This window comes from Cetorhinus maximus, chromosome 16 (genome assembly GCF_964194155.1).
Source record: "Cetorhinus maximus chromosome 16, sCetMax3.hap1.1, whole genome shotgun sequence".
NCBI classification, from domain to species: domain Eukaryota; kingdom Metazoa; phylum Chordata; class Chondrichthyes; order Lamniformes; family Cetorhinidae; genus Cetorhinus; species Cetorhinus maximus.
This window is the reverse complement of record NC_135894.1, coordinates 41,766,385-41,785,331: the sequence shown is the minus strand read 5'-3', so window position 1 is coordinate 41,785,331 and position 18,947 is coordinate 41,766,385. Positions and strand designations below refer to the sequence as shown.

At 38.6% G+C, this 18,947-nt stretch overlaps 1 protein-coding gene across 9 annotated transcripts in view; it reads right to left on the bottom strand.

The window, feature by feature from the left end:
- Positions 1-310: 310 nt before the first annotated feature.
- bcor (BCL6 corepressor) overlaps positions 311-18,947 on the bottom strand; it is a 283,987-nt gene continuing 265,350 nt past the window's right edge. For all 9 annotated transcript variants that reach the window (XM_078559753.1, XM_078559746.1, XM_078559744.1 and 6 more), the window contains 6 exons: positions 16,550-16,822; positions 11,101-11,267; positions 10,101-10,246; positions 6,955-7,032; positions 3,171-3,318; positions 311-1,554 (listed from right to left, as the gene is read on the bottom strand). In XM_078559753.1, the coding sequence (XP_078415879.1) occupies positions 1,266-1,554; positions 3,171-3,318; positions 6,955-7,032; positions 10,101-10,246; positions 11,101-11,267; positions 16,550-16,822 (1,101 nt within the window). In that variant the 3' untranslated portion in view covers positions 311-1,265. The remainder of the gene's footprint in view (positions 1,555-3,170; positions 3,319-6,954; positions 7,033-10,100; positions 10,247-11,100; positions 11,268-16,549; positions 16,823-18,947) is intronic.

Here is an 18,947-nt window from a genome sequence, read left to right as displayed (position 1 = left end):
GGGACAAGCATCTTAATACAGCACGCCAGAGCATCAGAGATTGAATTTCTGTTCAAATAATTCCACATCCAATGAGCTCAGGCTCAGGATATCCAGTGGAGATGAGGTATTTTTCTTTAGAAAGGTGAAAACACACTGGAGAAAGGAGAAAACTTTTGAGGAGGCAGGAAAGTAGATCTTCCAAAGAGCTGACATCTTTTGCTTGACAATATGGACCCATGACATCATTAGTCTCTGTTGTAGTTGTGGTACCTAAATTTAAAAAGAATCGTTATCTACATGCACACGTGAGTAATATGGCACAGTGATATCCCTTTATCAAACAATGTCTTTATTACCAGACATTTCCTTTTTTGGCTTTTGTTTTAAGGAAAAATTGTTTTAGTCACTGTAAAATATAAACCTAAATATACAGCAGTTTTACTTACAAAGTTAAACAGATGTTCTAAAATATTATACAACTATCAGAAACATTTAGTTCCCCAACATCCACAGTATATAACTCCACTCTTGACAAAACAGATTTTATTGTACAATCCTCTAAAATTTTAAATTTCATAATTTTTTTGTACAAAGTACAGAAAAAATATTTTAAATTCATTTTAAATAAAAGCAAAAAAGTAAAACATGTTTACATATATGTATGTATAAAGGACTGGGTGATGTCTGAGTGTGGTTATCTAAAAGTGAATCCAAGTCAGAGTTCTTCTGATGCAAGGATACAGTTTTCATTATCTTACAAGTGTACCTGACCACGGCAGGTAACTTTGTAAACAATAAAGTGAAGTGCCTCAACACAACCAAGCCTCCTAAACAGATCATGTGACAGGGGCCACAGGATCTGAAAGTGGACACCATCTTAAAAATCAGTGCTTCTTTTAAAAAAAAAGAAAATAAAATAACAATCAAATGAATGTGTTTACATATGCAGTGTGCCAGGAAAAAAGTTCCTAATTTGGGCTACCTGCCAAAAAGCAGAAAATTACATTTACAGAAAGATAAGAAACAGACAGCATACAAAAAAATTATAAACAGGGAGATTTCTTTTGAAAAATTCACAAGTCCATCCAAAATGGAATTCTGGCTTCCAAATGTACAAGAACATAGACAACAATGTCATTTAGTATTCAGAATAGTGTTTTTTGCCAAACACAATGATCCATGAAATAACACATCGTTTACATCATTTACAGTTTTGTTTTTCTTGAATGTAGGCCATAATAATGTAGGAACAGCAGCCAATATGTGACCTAGTCCTTTAGCAGTTAATTATATGTTTCAACCTCATTGTCAGAGTATAGGTACGTGACAGATGATCCCAACAGTTCCTGAAGTTCGCTTGTGAATTCCACCAGCTCCAGTGTTTCTTTATTGTCAATGTCACGAGTTTCAAAATTCTCTGGGTAGGTAAAAAGTTGGCTCAAAGAAGCCTGTCTGTAGAATTCTGCCTCTGAAATGGTGGCGTTTTCAATATGAGGAAATGAGGAACGAAAGATGCGGGCTGATACTTTCAGTCGCCGTAGTACATCTGTTAATAGCAGCCAGTTCCGGGGACTGTTATGAAGAAGGAAGAAAACGTTACAAGTTTTATATGAGTTTTGCTGTCCCTGAATCATAAGAATGGCCTTGTAGTATAGAAATTAGACTATTAACTGGATATCACTTATAAAATTTAGCTTAGTTATATTATCTGTTGATTTGATAGGTTATACATCTAAAATCAAAAATATCTTAATTTAAAATAATAATATTTAAAATGCTTTTCTCGAGCTTTCAATGACTTATGTAGCTTGTTGTTCCAAATGCATTCTACTAATGCATAATAAATATTATGACTTATGTCATAATGTTTGAAACATACATTTCTAATGACCTGCTGGACTTTATAGTTTCTGGTAATGAATATATATTTTTTAAGCAAATTACCCAGGGTGAAACAGAGAAAAAACTGTTCTCTAATGAGGGTATTTTCACCAAAATGTGGTGTGGAAAATAGAACGAGGAAAATATTACAGAAATAAGTGAGATATATGTTGAAGCCAATGGAATAGACAGGTATGTGTTGTGTGTGTGCATGAAAGGCTAGAATACAATCATGGGATTTATATATAATAAATATGTATTTAAATAATATATAAAAATATACTTGAATACAGCCCTTGCATTTTATATATTTTTATTCATTCATTAGATGCGAGTGTTGTTGACAAGGCCAATATTTATTGCCCATCCCTAAATTGCTCTCGAGCAGATGGTGGTAGTTCGCCTTCTTGAACTGCTTCAGTCCATGTGGTGTAGGTACACCCACAGTGCTGTTAGGGATGAAGTTCAGGATTTTAACCTGTTTTAACACTGTTTACACTGATTTAACAGTGAAAGAGCAGCAATACAGTTCCAAATCAGGATCGTTTGTGATTGGAGGAGAACTTGTAGGCAATAGTGTTCCCATGTGTCTGCTACCCTTGTTCTTCTAGGTGGTACAGGTCATGGGTTTGGAAGGTGCTGTCAAAAGAGCCTTGTTGAAGTGCTGCAGTGCATCTTATAGATGGTGCGTACTACTGCCATTGATGGTGGAGGGAATGAATGTTTAAGGCGGTATCTGAACCATTTACTTACATTTGAACTTTGAACCAGCTCATATTTTTACATTAGGCTCCACAAAGGAATGAGTTTACCATATCTGTCATAGAACGTGGACGAGGTGCCAGGTCAATGGAAGAAGGCAAATATAGTTGGGTTTTTCTCAGCTCCTCTTTCAGTATCACTTATTGACCAACCATATTTACTGTTAGCCAATTTTTTTTTTTATTCATTCATGGGATATGGATTTCGCTGGCTGGGCTAACATTCATTGACCATCCCTAGTTGCCCTTGAGAAGGTGGTGGTGAACTGCCTTCTTGAACCGCTGCAGTCCATGTGGTGTAGATGCACCTACTGTGCTGTTAGGAAGGGAGTTCCAGGATTTTGACCCAGTGACAGTGAAGGAACGGCAATATATTTCCAAGTCAGGATGGTGAGTGACTTGGAGGGGAAATTCCATGTGGTGGTGTTCCCATCTATCTGCTGCCCTTATCCTAAAATAATCAAGATGGTGGTGTTCCCATCTATCTGCTGCCCTTATCCTAAAATAATCAAGATGGTTTTATCAGAATCTATCTAGAATACATACCCCTGAGAGAGTGAGACCTGAATGTTGTAACAAGGTAAAAGAGGGGTATCAGAAAACTCAAATTCCAACACATCATCATACTCCTCTTCCTCATCACTAGGGCCTGGTGGATTAGCCAAGACATCAAAGCCAGACTCTTCTACTGGTTCTGAAATCACAAAAGACGCTAAAGGTTACTTGCAGAAGAGAATCAGCTATTTCTTTGTGGCTGTCAAATTATAATGCAAAAACTTATATTTTTCAACAGCATCAGAACGGAATGTATTTTAACATATAGAACACTATTTAAAAAAAAGCTTTCTGTCATATGCAGACATGGCCTTAAAGTATTAAATCAAAGACAAAACAAATAATCTTAATAAAAATAACTTTTGTGGCATTCACAGGTCACATTCAAATGCGTCATGTTGTTTAAATCCCACCAGCAAGGGACAAGATGCACTCATCAGACATCTCAGGTTTCAGTTCAAATTCCAAAAGCTAGTTAACATTCAAACCAGTCTGCAATGAATGAGATAAGCTTTACCAGTTCTCAATTGGCCACTGGTAGTTCCACGCAGAAATCAGCTGTTAAAGATACTCTTGTCTTTAGGTTGATGGACATCCTGTACCCAAAACAACAACACTGCTGTTTCAGCTCACACGGTTTGCTTCCAAGTGTCTGCAAACCTCAACTCAAAGTTGGGGTTTATAGACACATGGGCTAACTCAAAGATTTATGCATAATGATCAAAAATCTACAAAATATTCTTAAATTTGACATATTTTGCATAGCTGTGAAAATTCTCCAGCCTCTAAATACAAGATTCCCATGTTTAATGTCTCTTTTCCTGGCTGAAGTCCTCTCTATTGTTATCAGCACTAACACATATGATTCAGATAAGTGTGTACGTGGGCCCACACACATCTTTGAGCCGAATTACCTTCCCTATCTACAATATCCTTTATCACCATGGAACACTTCATCCAGGAAGATGACCAAGACCTAGAGAAACTCAGAGTTCACGACTGTACCTTTAAAGTTACCAAATTGTTCAAATATAATCTTTAATTATCAATTTTTATTCCAAATTTGATCTCACCCCACCTGAAGGTGTTGGTTCAAGCTAGTGCATAGCTCCACTAGCAATATCCACCATTCAGTAGTTTACCTAAGTGGACATTTTCATCTAGAGTCAGTCCATCTGTTGAGCATAGAAAGCACCATAGCCAAGTCTGATTCTGTTCCCTTTCAACCTCAACATTCCCAGGATGGATTACTGAAACATTGGTTAACGCCATTCACAAAACTTCTTCCATCAGCTAGGGGCGATCAGGTAACTTAGTACAAACTAAGTCAAACACAGTACCTTTTGGATCTATGCAGCTCAGCGTCAATCTGAGCAGCGTGTGAACTCACTAAACTGTTGGAGAAGTTATCATCTTTACATCTATACCTAGAAAATCCATACAATATTTTCTAAAAATGTTTCCAAATGCCAAATGGACCCAGGAAAAAGTTTACATTGTATTCACAGAACAAAAACATTCTATTTGGTCCAACTGTTCCATGCTGATGCCAGACATGAGCCTCCTCCTACCCTTCTTCATCTGACCCCATCAACATAACAATCATTCCTTTCTTCCTTATCTGTTTATTTAGCTTCCCCTTAAATGTACATAAGCTAGCCATTTCACCTACCCCTTGTGGTAGCGAGTTTCACAATTTAATCTCTCTGTGGATAAAGAAGTTCCTCCCGAATTCACGTATTAGTGACTATCTTACATAAATGTCCTTAGTTTTGGTTTTCTCCACAACTGGAAACATCTTATACCTATGCTGTCAAACCCTTTTGTAATCTTAAAGACCTATCAGATTACCCCTAAGTCTTCTGTTTTTCTATTCTAGAGAAAAAAGGTCCCAGCTGTTCAATCTTTCCCGACAAGTATAACCTCCCAGTTCTGGTATCATTTTAGTGCATCTCTTTTGCACCTTCTATAGTGCCTCTTTTTTTAATATAACATGAAGACCAGAACTATCCATAGTACTCCAAGTGTGGATTAACCAAGGTTCTATTCAAGTTTAATATCACTCTAGAATTGAAGTCCAATGCATTGTTTTTATAGCCTTATTGATCTGCATTGCTACTTTTAATGATATGTATCTGTACCTGCAGATCCCTTGGCTCCTTTACCCCATTTAGGCATTTATTTTCCAAGGATAATGTGGCCTCCTTATTTTCCCTATCATAATGTGTAACCTCACACTTATCTATTTCAGGTTCATTTGCAAATTACACACCCATTCTGCAAGTTTATTAATGGCCTGGATTTTGCAGTCAGTGGTGAAGTATGGTCACTCACCGTTGACTTCGAAAAAAGCCTCACTGAAAGATCTTGTGATCTTTGTGCTGAGAGCTTTATCTCTCTATGTGCAACTGATTGCTGTATAGTTTAATGGGAATTCCTAGTGTGGAGCTGCAGTGATACCATCAAGTTGTCCAAGCAGCTAATCACATTACAGAATTCTCACAGATAGCTAACCAGGGAATGAAAAGCACTAATAATCAAAATACTTCTAAAGGTTTTACAGAGTGCAAAATAAAAATGGAAACCTATACATGGGATTAAGGTAGAAACTGAAATATCATTAACAAATTTTAAGTATGTATGATTAGTTAAAAAAATCTAGTAATTATAGTGGAGGCATTTAACAACATTCCACAAATATAAAATTAATTTTTTAGCGCCAGATCAGTTGCACTTCATTGTTTCTAACAATGGCATGAGAGCAAAAAAAAAAGGTTTGTTCCAGATTCATTGATTTAGCTGTTTCCCGGCTCTGTGGGGGGTGGTCCACTGTGCAGCCTGTGACGAAACAGTTGATGATTGACTGCAATGTCAGGGTTTTTGTTTTAATCTGTGCTTGCTCTAAATCTGAAACTATGGTCAGATTCAGAGGGATAAGGATGGCAAATGTTGATGGTTCACCATCAATATATATTTTTTTAAATCCCACAAATTCCCAGCCAATGTCTTCTTATATTTTGTTGCAGTCCTCAACTGCATTAACTGTAACCCCAATGTTATGCACAAAATTTGAAATTGTACTTCTGGTTCCAGGGTCCAAATTGTTTACAAAAATGGTGAACAGCAGTTGTTTCAGCACCAGTCCCTGTGGAACACCCTTCACACGTTTTGTCAGAATGAGTACAGGTTGATATTTTTGAATAGAATGATTATTTAGTGCAGTCTTTGTAATTCTTCCTTCCACTTCTAACTTTCCTCCTTTCAAATTGCATGCAAAATTTACCCTTTTGCTGTTGAGCATAATGGTCCCTATTCCTCTCCTGACCTGCTAGGAGGTGCACTCGGTACATGAAATGAATTTCTCCCTTTCCTGATCAGTTTTCTGTTCCTCCTCAGGTAGTGTAGCAAATAACAGAAATGTTCTTTAGACAAATGAAGCTGGGATTCAAACTTAGACTTAAGTCGAAATTTCAGCATTTAACTAGTAGACTAAATATAACCTTTATGATATGATAAATTAGAGACATTCTACTTTGAGGGAACGCTTTTCTTTAAATAAACAGTAAAGAGTCACAAAAACAGATGCAAATTAAAATAAGACCCATAAACTAGACTATATATAGGCAGATTTGTTAATGTGGAATGAAACTGCTTTAATTCAATTCACCATAGCTTTATTAGTACAGAGCATTTAACTTTAAGAATGTTCTTTTTTTTTGCTACAATTACAGTATTCCTTTCCACATATAAGAGTTTGCATAAGGGTATCACTCACCACACACAGAGCTGCCATAGAAATCCCAGTACAAACCAGGGTCATCGCTGCTTCGACCTTGCAAGTCAGCAAAATACTCTGGGGCGGAGTAAAAACACACAAATTGGTCAAAACACTGAAGGCAGAGCACCTGCTCACTGTAGTTGTGTCATACGGTACATAAAATGTTAACAAAACATGGCACTGAAATGTGCAGTATCCCAACTGAGCAGTTTGAGATTGCAAAAGGCTGATCCAGCAATGATGCAAGGCCCAAGTTGTAAAAATAAAAGTACCAGTGTATTGGACCAGGTATCAAAATGTTATGTTAGAGACAACCCCCACCCCCACCTCCTTAAAGCCCCAACCTGGAATGGCTTTGGTTCTTTCTTACTTGGTTATTCACATCTCCCCGACAATTACATGGTGAGTGGGTCTCTTTCATAATGCATGATGCCTCCTGCATTTTATGTGGCTAGATGGACCAGATGAACTTCCCCCGTCTGTCATTTTTGTATGTTCGTATGTAAAATATAATTACATAGAAAGTAGTACACCATTTTTGTGACATTTCACAGGCTGCTTGTTTCTTTGCTTACACTCAGCTCTCAGCAGCCTATGTCACAAATTGCTTTTAGCAGAGCAGGTGGGAGGAGAAGGGGTGACAGGAATGGAGAAGAAATGAAGAATCATCAGGTTTTTGCACCTAGCCCAGTGGTGAGTTTTTAAAGAGATAATGAATGTATTTTTCAGAAGAACGCCTGAGGACATGTCCATTAAAGCATCTCTTCAGGTAAAATAACTGTATTTAGAATCCCTGCTAATCCTGTGTTTATTTCAAGCTAAAATAAAACAGGGCATGTGCAATAATTGAAGTTCAGACATTTCAAAATTGACATTTCATTCTTATTGCATTGGACCATTCATGAAATAATTTCTATTCAATTCATCATTTAAATGAAACTGATCTGAATCATGGCTTTTACAGATTAATTCCAAATGAGAGTTTATACTTTATCTATACACACATGCACACACACCTGTGTGCATTTGAGTGTATATGTCTAAGTGCCTCAGGGTACAGGAACACTATTGAGGCAACTTCTTAAAAATTTCAGACATCTGCTGAGCCTGCTCATTTTCCCAGAGATATACAGGGGTGCCTGTATTTACAATGTTTTGAAGGGGAGGATAAAGAAAGGTTCAGAGAAAGGATACCACACAAATGCATTTGCATCTTTGGCACTTTGTTAGGTCCTATTTTTATGCTGACACCCTTCTGTATAGGGTCAGGCAATTGCACCTGGACAGTCTGGAGACTCCTGCATGTGAAGAATATGAGTTCTTAAGGAGAACATCATAAATCGGTGCACAGCCCTACAGCAGACACGCAAAGCAATCATAGGACAGGGACGGCTGTGTCAGTTCCTATTAAAGTAACAGCTTCCTGAACTGGTATATTGCTGGGTTCTTCCTAAAAACAATTGGGTACATCTTCAAAATCTCCTAACCTGCAGTGCACAGTTGCATCATGCACATTATAGAAGCCTATTTTACCCACACTACTCAATCAATCTATTTCTCCACCAGGAGTGAAAAAAAGCACTATACATTTTCAGTTTCAATTTCCAAAATAGATAGATGGGAAGATAGATGGGAACACCATCACCTGGAAATTCCCCTCCAGGTCACTCACCATCCTCACTTGGAAATATATTGCCGTTCCTTCACTGTCACTGGGTCAAAATCCTGGAACTCCCTTCTTAAAAGTACTGTAGGTGTATCTACACCACATGGACTACAGCGGTTGAAGAAGGCAGCTCATCACCACCTTCTCAAGGGCAACTAGGGATAGGCAATAAATGCTGGCCTAGCCAGCGAAGTCCACATCCCATGAATGAATAAAAGAATTGAGGGCACAAATGCAATAATGCATAGCACTACCTCCAATGTCCTTCCCTTCCTGAGAAGGGAGGAGTCCACTCCATCAATATGCAGTTGGTCTGTCATCATATAGACAGAATCATGTACATTAATACTCCCTATCCTGGCCACTTGAACCACCTGCCATTGTCTAAATCCTTCCATGAGATTCATCAACTGCATCTTCCCAGTATATCATGTTCAATGCACCAGCAGTTCTGTGTTACAATGCCAAATAACTGACCTTGTATTATCATGCTGCCTGCACTACTGGTCAGCAGTGTTCCCAATGCCATTGTGCTGCAACTGCATTATCACAAGGTTGACCTCTATTATCTAATCCAATAGTGATTAACAATGACTAAATAGTAACTCAGTTAACTCATAAGTGAGAATTTATGCAGCATTTTTGGGACACCCTAAAACAAAATTTTTGTGGCAAACAGTTAGAACACAGCGAGGTCCCACAAACAGCAATTAGATAAATGTCCTTTAGGGAAGGAAATCTGCTGTCCTTTCTTGGTCTGGCCTACATGTGACTCCAGACCCACAGCAATGTGGCTGACTCTTAAATACACTCTGAAAAGGGCAATTAGGGATGGGCAATGAATGCTGGCCTAGCCAGCAATGCCCACATCCCATGAACGAATTAAATGACCACTTAATCTACTTTACAAGTGTTGGTTGCAGGATTTTTATTCTGTTTTTTTAAATAATGAATAGAATATTTTTCAGCAACCTGAATAGACAGGTGAAATCCCAGTTTAACATTTGAATAGCATCTCTTACAGTGCAGCAATCCTTCAGTACTGCATGCAAATCATCCTAAAATATGTGCTCAAATTCTGGAGAGCTTCTTGAACTGCTAGTTGATCAAGTCAAACTGACAATTACATATTTTTTACACATTGCGGATACATATGTTTTATAACATTAATGCTTCTTGTTAGACTCCAAATAAAAAGGGAAAATTTTTATTCATATAAACTCTCACCATGCATTAATACAGTCAGCCACCTTGGGTTTCATTCAAAATTGAACTTAGTTATTTTTATTAAAATGAGATAATTACTCAGTGTAACATTTGTGATAATTGACTAAATCAAATTACTTTCATACTTTCACCATTGTGCTGCAAAATTTACATCAAAGGCAATTTCACAATTGTGCCAAAAAGTGTCCCTTAATGAAGTTAATTGAAATGTCCAGATTGAAAGGGGTTAACAACTGGGATTTGGACATACCTGCGAGAAACATTTCCATCACTTCACTGTGTGCCATCTTTAGAATAGTACGACCAGAGTATGTGGCCAGCGTTGGATCTGCACTGTATGAAAGCAACAGCCGGACCACTTCCAAGTGATCATTTTCTACTGCATCATGAATAGGCCTTCAACAAAAACAAAATTTCAAAACTTAATTTGATGGTAGAGAAAAGTATGAATGCAAATCTTATGCACATAGAGGATACATATAGGCAGTGGATTTGAGAAACCAATCTCATCTGTAACTATGCACTTTTCCAGTAGGGATCAATGAATAGCAGATTGCCATGAGACCCTGGGTGATGAATTTTATTCCCCAGGAGGTTCATGTGTGGACTAGATTGGCTTCTGTTTAGACGCTGATGGTTGAATAGAGTGCCAACATTCCATTGTATATGTACATACATAGCAGTAAGCTCAGCAATACTGAGTTCCCAGCAGGGAGCGGCACTCAATGGGAGCACAAATTTGAGAATTAGGGCGGTAGCTCAATACAGTTGCTCAGCCAGAGCATGAGAGCACTGAATACATAAAATTGCCTAATTCGCATGGCTCATTGAAACACTAAGCAGTGCATTTGCTGAGGTACTTGATGTCGAAGCTTGCTGCTTGCAGTGGGGACTTTGCTCCGTCCCTAGGTCTCAACACTCTAACTTGGTAAGCGAAACAAAAATCACCAAAAGAGATTTTGGAAGGCAAAAACCAAATGGCAGAAAAAAATTATGGTACCAAATTATCTTTCATCAAATTCAGGAATTCACTTAAACTGTATAGTTTAATTCCAGTTTTATCAAACTAAATAATTCCTTGTACTGAAAGCCACAGACATCAGTTGCTTAGATAAAAAGTTAAAGGAAGAGTCAAAATTAAAATTTGAATCTAGCATTTCAATGTCTCGCTTGAGCACCGATCACTCAGTAAAGTTTCACAGGCTTAATACAAAGTAATCTAGTCCAATTTAATCCAAGAAAATAAATACCTTGTTCCATCCTGAGCACTGCAGTTAACATCAGCTCCGTGTTCTAGAAGGTGGCATACAATGCTGAGCCATCCTCTGGCACAGGCTTCATGCAAAGCACAATAACCTGCATTGTCACGGTGATTTACATCGCAAACCTTGTTCTCCAAACAGTATAGTACTACTTCCTAGGAAAAAAAAAGATTAATGAATTAATTTGCATCACATAAAACAGGTACCAGATTAATTGATGAAAGTGACAAGGAAATAAGATTATAAATCCTACTCTTGTGCTTTATTTCACTTACAAATGTATTTACAAAATTGTCCCCAATCTCACAATGCAACAGGGACTGTTTTAATAGAGTAATGTTTCAATACCAAAACGAAATCCATATAAAATGACACCTACAAATAAATTCTAAGCAGTTTACGATAACAGAAATAATATTTTGGCTTGCAACTACTAGGCTGCATCTGGCAATATATTAATGTCAATTTACATATGTTTAACCATACAACTGAAGAAGTTGTTGGCATATATTTAACACCAATAACCAAGGGGAACAACATCTCCACCAAGCCTCTTCTAATATGCCAAACAAGGCATGTGCTTCCTGAGCAAGTTGCTGATCAACAAACTGCACTATCGACCCTTTTCTGGTATTCTTGTCTCTCATCATTTCACAAGAACACATGCTAATTTGGAGCAGTCAGCTAGACAACCCAAAAACAATTTCAGCATTTCAATACCAAACTCAAACAACTGTTGAATCCTGAACTTCTTAATGTTTGAAAGGCAATTACCTTAAGCTCCAAATTTGTATCTAAAAAAAAAAGATTTTCCAGCAGATAGATAGACCCTGATAAAAGGTCATTGACCTGAAACATTAACTCGGCTGAATCTGCCATAGCTGCTGAGTGTTTACAGCATTCTCTGCTTCGGATTTTCAGCATTCCTAGTATTTCAATTTTATAATAGATGAAAGCTGTTCAATTTAGATTGACAAATATTTCCAAACACACCTATACTTTTTAATTGATGTGAAAGACCAAAATACTGTGAGGGACTAAGACCTCACACTGTTTTTTAAAAAATATATAAAGATATGCTCATTGCTATTTCTAAAATTTTAAAAACTGAACAACGACCTTTAAAATGGCTGAAACTGTGTCTGTCTATGACCCCTGAGCAAAAGAAGCCATTTGACAGTTTTAGGAAAACTCTCACCTCCTTATCTCTGAGAAGCCACTAACGACCACATAGGGACTGTACAGCGCAACTTCAAAGAGAGCTATACAAAGGCCATCTGCATTTAATAACCCAAGCTGGCCAGAAGGAGATGGATCGTCTGCTAAGATAAAGGCCCCACAACCTTTCTTTCAATTTCTAATTGCTGAGACATTTAAATCTCTGGAATCCAGACGATGGATATACATCCTTTATCAAGATGGCAGAGGTAGGAATCATGTGGCATGGGCCTCTGGCTTGTGGAAAAATAATATTGCCTTGCTGAACTGCATAGCTCAGTCTGCTGTTTAACATCTGACTACCTGGCCACACCTAAGGAGCTCTGGCCCAAGTTGCACACCTGGCCCTGTCTACCCTACTCCTGCTGGAAGTCTATACCATCACCTAAAAGACTGATTTATCTCCGCATGCCTATCGCATTGCGTGAAGTCAACACCACTGGAAAACTGCATTATCCAGCATTGATTTTCAACCCACCGACCTCCATGAAGGAATACCTCACTGGACTTTGATTCTAGACTCTGGAACCCACGTGAAACAATATTTCTTTTCTCTGTGGTCTTTGTACTGTAAATCTTTCTTTTCTCTATCCCTCTCTTTACTATCTGAATACGAGGTGGATGTTGCAAACCCTCTTTTCGCATGTTCAGTGTGTGCAAATAAACTAACCTTTTGAGTTCATCCCATCTTGAGTTTGCTGTGGGGTTATTAATAAAAATTTGGATCACACCAAAACTGAGGGGTTGGGAAATACGCCACCGCTTATAAAGAGGGATACAAATCAAAACACCTTTCTGTTTATGGACAGATGGTGAGAGGAAAAATTAGTGCTGTTTAAATTAACTCCCCCCTCCTGTCTGTAACAATACAAACACCTGTTTGTGGATCTGAAATGCCAAAAGTATGCTGGTGTTGAACTATTGATAATAAACACAATTAGCACAGTAGAAAGAAGGGATTTCAGCAAAGGTGAGTGAGCAATGTAACTACTATGGGTAGATGCAAGATACTGAGAGAAGTTGTTTGCAGACTTCCTGATAGGGGATAGTGATGTTGTGAAAGGTTAGATTTTTGTTAGGTAAGGGTCTAAAGAAATACAGAACAAAAGTAGATAAATGGAATTGAAGTACAGGTCAGCCATGATCTTTTTGAAAGACTGAATGGTCTATTCTGTCTCTCTGCTCCTAGAATATTTTTTGATTCAAACTATCTATGCCATGGTACTCTTGAAAGGTTAATAAAGACTTGAAAATGTCTGTTAACCAGCAGAATATTTTAATCATTACAGCTCTCAGTCTTCCTCTTTCGGTTTCTATCATTTCACTGGGGCTCGCCATAATGCTGGTTGATCACTCCCTTTTCTCCATCTCCTCCTGTCAGTTACCCATTCTTCCTCCAATCCCACTGCATTTAAGTCTCTCACCGCCACATCCGTCCATCTAGTCTTAGATCTTCCTCATTTCCTGGCAGACCCATCTTCATTATTTGCCTCGCTATATTTCCTCTCCCCGCAACAGATGACAATACCAGTTCAATCACTTGTTAGCTACTTTCTTCAATGCTGCCACAATCTTCATTGACCTCCTGATGTACTGGTTCCTGGTCTTATCCTTTCTTGTTATCCACACATCCATCTCAGCATCCTCATCTCATTAGTATTCAGTCATTGTTCCTCTCTTCCAGACGTTGCCCAAGTTTCTGCACTATATAACAAGGCCAGCCTCACAACTGTCTTGTAGATTCTTCCTTTCAGTTTCAGCAATACTTTTCTATTACTTAATACTCCACTACACTTCTTCCAATTACCAAACTAACAGATTTAATTAATGTACTTGTTGTGCTATGACTTTCATGTTAAACTTATAATCATTGTGACAAGCATTCAATGTAATATCACTGAATAAAGCATCCCATTTCTGGTGGTACCTCCTCCAATGAGACAAACCTATCAAGTTCAGTAGCACTGTACTACCTAGTATCGTAGAAAAGGTCAACAAAATGCTCGTGATTTGAATGCACAAAGTATATCACAATGTGCACTGAAGTCATGTTATACTTACAATGTGTGACCCTCACTCCTTAGGCTAGTAGTCAAACACTTTTAGATAGGTATAACATGTGTGCAAATAGATTAGAGAAACTTGGAACATCTAGGGCTGGGTCTTCATTCTGGCATGGGAACTGGATACCTGCATCATTTCCAGGTCCCCACCCTGCAAAGCTATCTTTAAATGCAGAGATCCTAACTGGGCCAGAGGTGAACTCAGCACCGAATGAGTTAACATTGCTAGCAGGCAGAAACAAATTCTTGCATATGATCCCCAAAGGCAGACAGCAGCCATGACTGAGCTTGCCACTGCCTTGCAAATCTTGCAAAACAGAGAATGCAGGAGATCAGAGGGCCAACAGTCTCACAGCACAGACAAGTGGCAAAATGGCCAACGTAAAGGTTGTAGACATGCTCTGACAGACCTTTTCTTCAGCACAAACATGACTTGATGGCTCTCCATATTGCACCTGACAGCTATGTATTAGGGTGCACAAGACTGTTCAGTTTTGCCAATCTGCAATTTCAAAGTCGCCATCTAGCCCTCCCCAGCCCATTAAGGAGCTCTTCAAGGCAATTAATTGGAGGCAAGTGGGTTCCTAGCATCCCCATCGTCCTCGCTTAGAAAATAGCAGCATGTCCCGAAGGTGTCAGGATACTGGCACACAATTCAGGAGCGCTATTTTCAATGCATGACCACACCCGATCTCGCCCAAGCCCCTAATGTCTGGAGTAAACAGAGTCTCTCTCTGTGAATATGACATGGTAAAATTCAATATGCTTCATTAACAGGTAAGAAAAATAAGACTAGTCATCTAGTTAAATAGCCATAATTTTTAATTTTTTGGTAGATTGAGCCAGTCAGTAAACACTCATGAAGTATACATTTAAGACATCACACTGGAGGTCAGAAATTGCAAGGCCCTACTGCTAGCAAAGGGTCTTACTGGATGCAGCGCAGGTTAGAATTCTCTAATGGTGTTCACATTAAAGCCCCACACTGGAAATTTATCCCTTATAATGTCATCGGTACTATGATTTTAGCTGCAAAACAGTGCCCGTTTCAAATTAGAGTCAAAAGTGGGCATGATACACAACTTAGCTTAGCACAATGTAACCAGGAACATTATTTATTGATACCAGCTGAGAAATTCACTACTTTATTAAAAACTTCAAAATACTAATGTGCTTTATCACTGATACCTGGATTTCTATTTGTGCAATTTATGCTGATGATTTTCCAGTATCCGATTTATAGATTAGTAACCTAGTCACCAAGGTAGTGAATCAGCTGGCAGAGCCAAAGGAAGTTTTTATTCCCTTACAGAACATTGAGCAAGGACTAAGGTATCCAAATCTCTGACAAGTTAAGCACATTGTAAGTATAATAGGCACTGATTGACCATGATTGCTATTACTCCCGAAGCCACTAGTAACCTAGTCACCAAGGTAGTGAAACAGCTGGCAGGGCCAAAGGAAGTTTTTATTCCCTTACAGAACATTGAGCAAGGACTAAGGTTTCCAAATCTCTGACAAGTTAAGCACATTGTAAATATAATAGGTACTGATTGACCATGATTGCTATTACTCCTGATGCCACTACATATTGTTTTGACAGCAAAAAACTTATTTTTCATTAGATTGTAATGCAGAAATGTAGCAGAAATTTCTAATATTCTTTGTTGTTAAATTATCTGTTCGAGTGATCTTAAATGTTAACGCAATCCAAAGATTTAGTTAGAAAAATTGCCATTTATAACCTCATCGCAAGACAGAACAAAACTTAGCACGCCTTATTCAAACATACTTTTGATGCAGCTTGATAATGGAACATTTTAAATCTTATTCAGGATTTTTTCATATTTCAAATATTCAAATGCATGTTGCATTATTTAAAGTGAGGTACTTAGTCTAAATTTATGCACCAACTTGGTGTATATACATATATAATTGATATATTCTTGAAAAACTGTAAACTGCTACAACTTCAATGTTTAAATATTGCATCCGCCAAACTTATTGTGGCTATTACACATTAATCTACGTGGAAATTAAACTATTTAACTCTTAAATAAAACTCAATTAACATTTTATGACTACAGCAGATGACAGAAAACAAAATGAAAGAATTCTTAATCATATAATTACCCGTTTTCAAATATAGAACTTACCTCATAGCCTAGACGTGCAGCTCTTTGTAGCAAAGTCTCACCAGCGTTTTTATTGACAATGAGTCTGCGTGCTTCTGGAGGCATAGGACGACTTGGAGTTGTCTCCTGTGGAGAGCTGACTGCTTGTGCAGTCAAGGGCCGGGAGCATTGCAGTAATAACGGAATCTGCAACAAACGATCCGAAGACTTCTGCTCACATGTTTTCTTTGGTGTGGAATCTGTGTCTGTGGTTTGTGCTGGGCGCTTTCTAGAATTCCTGTTCACACTGGTTTGCTGTAAATGAGCAACCAAAAAAATTGTTAATGGAATGGAGGACACTGAGTTAGTTTGTTAAATAAGCCTATGCGAATATTTGATCTAAATTCTCTTAGTTATGAGAAAAAACACATTGACCAGAATTTTTTTCGCGTCGGGCGGGCTGGGCGGGAGCAATTGCAGAGCTGACTGCCACCCGTGATCAGTTCCGCGCCGCCATTTTACACGGGCGGGCCAATTAAGGCCCACCCAGCGTAAGACGTGAGCAGTAGCAGCGCTACCTGTGCAGGTTGGGGGTTGGGGGGTTGGCGGGAGAAGGGAGATTCGGGGCCAGCGCTCTTTCGCGCATGTGCGCAAAAGAGCACTTTAATCTCCCTGAGGCAGCTCCGTGCCTCAGGGACTTTGAAGCGGTTTGTAAAAACAATTTTACAGGCATTAAAAATTTAATGAGACATGTCCCCTCATGTGACTGTGAAATGGGACATGTTTTTATTTCTCATATAAAGTTTTCATTTCAGTAGTAAAAGCTTTGGGAAACTTCATCCCGCTCATGGGTGAGGTTTCCTAAGAAACGTGAAGGCCGCTTGGCCTTTTTGCCTACCCGTCAACCTTAAAGTTGGACAGGCAGTGCAAACAATGGCATTAATTAATGCGTCAATGGCTTTAATAGGCCTATCAGTTATCGGTGGCCGCGCAGCTGATTCCGGCATACGCCCACTGAACGAAACATTGCGAGGCAGCGCGATGACATTGGGACACACGACCGACGTCACTGCACATCATTTTACACACCAGTGTGTCGGGCCCGCCCCCACACGCCAACTGAAAAATCCTGGCCATTAATTTAGCTGAACGGCAATAAAGCTAAAATTTACATTTGCGTAGTGCCTTATCATATCTCTCAGAAACATCCCAAATTGTTTTCAATAAAACAAATTATTTTGAACTGCAGTTATTTAGGCAAGAGATCAGAGAATGATGCACATTTTTAGAATGATATATTATTCAGCCCAGAAGTGAAACACTTAAGATGTATTCAAGGAAAGCTGCTGAAGCCAGTTGATTATAGGGGAACTGACAGACCTAGCAAATGGTCATTAACAATACACTTTAAACGGGGGTGTAATCATATAGTGGTTTTGGTACTGAACTAGCAACCCACAGGCCATGAGTTAAAATCTCCTCCTGGCAAATTGTTGAAACAGCATTCAATAAATATGGTAATTTGGGGATGAGCACCAAAAAAAAAACCATGAAAGCACTGGGCTGTCATAAAAACTCAACTGATTCACCAACAACATTTTGCAAAGGGAACTTGCAATCCTACCTGGCCTAGCATATGCATGACTTCTGTCCACAGCATGGTGACATTGTCTTTTCCAGTATTGTCCACATCCCAAGATAAAATGAAAAATGATGGGGTACTTGTGTTTCAATTGTCAGTCACTATTTTGATGGCCTAAGGATTGTAGATGTGTTTCAACCCTTTGTTGAAGGTGCTAAGTAAGCGTGGGGCATGAGAAATGTTTACAGATGTCCTACAGCAGATCCAGTACTAGCAGCAAAGGATACAACTTCAGAACGACTTGTCTCCCTAACCACACTACCCTGGGAAACCAAGCTAAAGCTTAGAATTTTACTCAAAAATACGACAGAAGTTTTGCATTTATTTATTTTAAAAACAAGAATAACTTGCATTTATATATTGTTTAAAAACATGCTTCACAGAGTAGCAATCAGAAATATATGCTGACCCAAAGGAGGTGATATTAGAAGAGATAACCAAAAGCTTGGCCAAAGAGGAGAAGATAGAGGTGAAGAAGCAGAGGGGTTTTGTTAAGGAGTCTAGAGCATGGAGCCCAAGCAGCTGAGGGGAGGGATGACAGCCTAGTTGTCAGTTGAAAGGGGAATTCATGAAAGGTCAGAGATTGTAGGACTCATGGCGTTAGGGCCAGGAGAGGTTACAGTTTTATGAAAAGACAAGATCACATGGATCAGAAATTTTAAATTGAAAGTGTTGAAGAACTAAGAGCTAATGTAACTCAGCAAGGACAGCGGTGATAGGTTAGCAGCCCTTGGTGAGCATAGGATATGAGGACCATGAGTTTTAGATAGGCTGAATTTTCTGTAGGGTGAAGGATAG